A 4,588-nucleotide genomic window follows, 5' to 3' on the forward strand; every position below is an offset into this window, starting at 1 on the left:
GTGTTATGTTAAGATAAGTGTGTAAGATTGAATCAACAAACAAAAAAAAATGTACGAGTTGTACAGACCATATAGTGATCAGTCCACATCTTATTTAATTATGAATTAAGAGCTGGTGGTACTGGTGGCTCAAGCAAACTTCTAAAGGACCGAAAGAAACAGTACAGTCCATATCTCATCTAACTTCGGGCTATTATTCGAGAGATAAGCAAAGCGGTATCCACTAAACCTTATATAAATAACTGCGTCATTTTAGAAGACAGTTTCTTCTAATTCTACAACTACAGATAGTTCTGATAGAATTAACTTCGTATGAATTCTATAAAGATGTCGCTTCTTATAGAGAATGGAAGATCTCCTAGCTTTGTTGCTTCAAGAGAACAAAAATATTCTTGATGCTTTATTCATAATTTCATACAAAATATGCCTTAACTCTTAGTAACAACCACAAAATATTATCCTTATCAACTTCGCAATAAGCTCAAAGATGGTTTTATACTGCATAAAAGTTACGAGAAAGAAACCAGCATTATTGGGAGAAACGTATGGCCGCTGTAGAATGACGTGAGGACCAAGGACAAAGATCGCCCAAAAGAAGAATAAAAGAGATATAATACAAATGATGGCTAAAAGCCATTTCACATGCCCAACTGCAGTGATCAAGCCAAAAAGGAATGCCAAGGGCATGCATAGTAGAGCAAAAAGCAGTAAGGGCAAGGCCACATGTAGGGATGAGCGAATGAGTGATGGGTCTCCCAACTGCGCCCAAATAAGAGTACCTATTGTTGCAACGGAACTTTGCATTGCCAAGATGTCAAGTAGCAGAAAAATGAAGAGAGTTGGGTTAGTGGCCAAAGTTGCCCTGCCCAAGTGTGGAGCAGAGCTGTTAAACCCACCTGGTATTGTAAAACCTGCAGCAAACGTCATCGTGGCTACAAGAGCCGCTACCAGTAGAAGAGTGTTGACGTAATCTCTGTTATTCTTAGGATCTAGTGGCTCTGCCGGTCTTGTTAATGAGTGTACATATTCGAAACCATTTGAGTGAATAGCGTATAATAAGAGCGCCAGTGTCCACCTCTATATATAATCCAGAAAATAGGGGTTAAGCTATAAAATCATTTATGTGAGATCAAATGTGTTGTATGAAACAAAATCAGATATACCTCATGAAAAATGTAGTTAGGTTTCACCTCTAACTCGGCAATATCCCTAGCTCTTAAGCCGCTTTTATTTCGTACTTTCAGTATCTTGCTACTGCTAGCAAGACAATCAATGGACTCAAAGTGCCAGTTCATGACGGCAAGGTGCAAAGGTGTATTCCCGTCCACATCTTGCCCAACACCCAGATGTTCTGTCTTTTTATTACTCATCAACAAATATGAAGTAGACCATCTCCCATTTTTTGCTGCGACGTGGAGAACGTTCTGACCAAGTTTGTTAAGCAGGTATTTTGAATCTGGATAACGTTTTATAAACTCAAACACAATTTCTTTATGACCTTCCTCTGCAGCCGTATGAATTGGAAATGAACCATCTTGGTCGCAGACATAAACACTCTTTGTTGATCGGTCTAAGAGGTTGCATACTCCTTCATAATACCCTATGGATGCTGCATATGAAAGACAAGTCCTTCCTTTTTTATCTCGCTCATTCACAAGAGTTGGGCACTCATTAAGAATTACATCAAGTACACCTGCTCAAACAATTGGTTACAAAAATAAGTATACACTAGATTTGAACCCGCGGTACACCGCGGGGCTATAATTTTTTTAAAAAAAATCTAAATATAATTAGTTTTGTTTATTAATAGAGAGTATAATATAATATTTTGACTAATTTATAAATGTACCATCCATATATCTATATTAATAGTTTTGAGTATATTAATTGTGTTTTAGGTTTAAATGGTATATCTATATATACACTTAAACGACATTTGACTTTCTTTTTCTTCTTGCCTCAGTTTAGGAGGAAGATTTTTCTTGCGGTATACCGCGGAGCTATTATTTTAAAAAAAATATTTTTCTTCTTTAAACTTCCAAATTTAGATTTTACCCCGCCATTTTTTTATAACTAAAAAATTATTTTGCAAAATTTTAAGTTGTATTTGTTTTGTTAATATTGTTTATTTTCTTTAGTGTTTCTGATTTTATAATTAAATTTTGATTTCTAATTCTAGGATTTCATCCATAGTATATTGTTTAATATTAATATTGATCTAAACCCGTTGCACCATATAACCCCGTCCCGTAAAATTAAACATCATTTGTTATTTTTTTTGAATAATATTTTTATCCACTACGGGTCGCAGGTTCATGGGATAAGCCCGTAGAGAGTTGCGGGTTTGCGGGTCGACCCGCCAAAAGAGAAGCTATCTTTTGAAACCCTTTGTTTTGTTTAGAGGTTTTAAGAAAATATCCCTAAAAAATAATTTTCATTATATGAAAAAAAAGTAGAAGAAATTGTAGTATCAACATTCCCGATTTTTACATCACTAGTTACAATTATTTTTTTTTTTTGCAGATAAAAATCAGAAGTTAACTAAGTCGAGATTTTTAAAAAGATTGTGTAAAGATTTTTGGTAAATTGTTGAGAACATATTTGATTTCAAAATCTTTACTTAAATAGAGAAGGAAAGATTTTGTAGAGACTTTTGCTAAATATATGAGAAATGAATTTCAATTAAAAATCTTTACTTAAATAAAATAAATCTAAAGAATTAATGCTAATGGCAAGTCATTGTAAATACTTCTCAACTTCAGGATTTATTTGCTAATTGTGATCCAAAAATGTATATATAGATAGATATGAAGTTTTTTACCGTTTTTGGGAGGAAGTTGCCGTCTTAAACTGGTTTTACATAATTTTAACAAATTAAATGCAACTGTTACTGGTTAAAGCAAAAAACAAACCTATACTCTTGGCCTGCAAAGCAACATGTACAAGAAATTTGTACCCTTGTATCTTCGACTCTAAGTTAGACTTCTTCCCTTCAAGGTCCTCATCGTCATCGTCTTTAGTTTTCAAAATTGCTTCCACAAGGGTTACCATTCTAGCTTCTACTGCCATATACAAGGAAGATATTCCCTTGTTATTTCCAAGAAAAGGAGCATCCTGGTTCGCGTTCACCAGACATCTAGCGATCTCCAAATAGAGTCCTTTAATGGCCAAGTGCAGAGCAGTATTTCCATCCTCGTCCTTGAGAACATATGGATTCACTCTCTCACTCTCTTCATTACACAATCTAGATGAGGCAAATGTTACCAATGCAACAAAAGCCTCAACAATAGCGGTATGACCGCCATGAGCCGCCACATGAAGCGGTGTCTGACCGCTCGAGTTTGGCTCCAATAGAAGGCACGGACATTCACAGGCAATCTCCTTCACTAGTTCTAGATGACCCCATGTAACAGCAAGATGAAGAATTGAATCTCCTGTATTGCTCTTGAGACGTGCCATTAAATTTCTGTGGCTTTTCAACTTCTCCAGACATTGTTTGTTCCCATCACTTATTTTACTAAAAATCCATGGAGGCATCGGGAAATCTTTACCACGAATAGCGAAAAGATCCGACAATCTGAGGTTAGTTAGGAACTCTGGCATAGATTCGGTGTCTCCCGTAGGTGACGTGGCGCCATCTCCTCCGCTTTGAGAGAAATCTTGTGAACCATGTATGTTCATGGGTAAGTATGTTCCTTTCCGTTGATCATGAGACGCATCCGTTGACCTTTGTGCCTCAATTCTATCTAGCTCTGCTTCAGAACTGTCCATCGCAAACCTAAAATCATCACACAAATTGTTTGAAAACACATATTTAATTTCCTAACTTCCCCGATCACAAACAAAAAAGTCAACCATTGCATGAAGAGGGGGCAGAGAAAGGCTTACCAAGTGGAAGACGAAGTTGAGTAATGCAAGAAGATTTGCTAAAGCTTGACGAGATTGAAACAGTAAGTTCGTAGGAGTATTGGTAGTCACCTATAAATTAAGGGAAAGTCTTTCTTTAGTCAGAAATAATTACTCTACAAGACAGATATTAAAAAATGACCTGAATAATTACTAAGTCATTAAGTTATAATTAAAGACTTTGAAGTCGTCTCTTAATAAAGTCTAAATTAGTACTCATTCTGTTTCAAAATATATAATATTTTAGGGATTTTTTTGTTTCAAAAAATAAGATGTTTACAATTTTTTATGCAACTTTTAAATCTTATACTATTATTTGGGAATTACATCAATAAGTTGTAACATTGAGAAGTGTAAGAAATTACATTATATGCCATTACAAATCTCTAATCATAAAAATAATTAATCCTCGTCATTAATATTAATCAATTCTTAATCAAGTGGGTCAATGGGTCATCATCAGACAGATTTTCAGAGCTAAACAATATAATCAAAGATTTTTTTCAATATAATCAAAGATTCCCTAAAAAATTTAAACAAATAATATTTTATTTTACCAAATTATTGTTATCTTAACAAAAAAAGTATATTAACAAAACAAAAACCACTGATCAATTAAGTCAAATTTTTTTATGGGCAAACATTCAAATTTATTTAATGTATTTAATATTTATAAAAATTA

At 34.3% G+C, this 4,588-nt stretch overlaps 1 protein-coding gene across 1 annotated transcript; it reads right to left on the reverse strand.

The window, feature by feature from the left end:
- Nucleotides 1-404: 404 nt before the first annotated feature.
- Nucleotides 405-3,852, reverse strand: LOC9306388 (protein ACCELERATED CELL DEATH 6). Its single transcript, XM_002870271.2, has 3 exons — nucleotides 2,913-3,852; nucleotides 1,164-1,693; nucleotides 405-1,077 (listed from the first exon to the last, which is right to left on the reverse strand). Exons 1-3 carry the CDS (start codon nucleotides 3,769-3,771, stop codon nucleotides 436-438), a joined length of 2,031 nt encoding a protein of 676 aa, XP_002870317.2. The 5' UTR covers nucleotides 3,772-3,852; the 3' UTR covers nucleotides 405-435.
- Between the last annotated feature and the right edge of the window lie 736 nt (nucleotides 3,853-4,588).

This window comes from Arabidopsis lyrata (assembly GCF_000004255.2).
Source record: "Arabidopsis lyrata subsp. lyrata unplaced genomic scaffold ARALYscaffold_7, whole genome shotgun sequence".
NCBI classification, from domain to species: Eukaryota; Viridiplantae; Streptophyta; class Magnoliopsida; order Brassicales; family Brassicaceae; genus Arabidopsis; species Arabidopsis lyrata.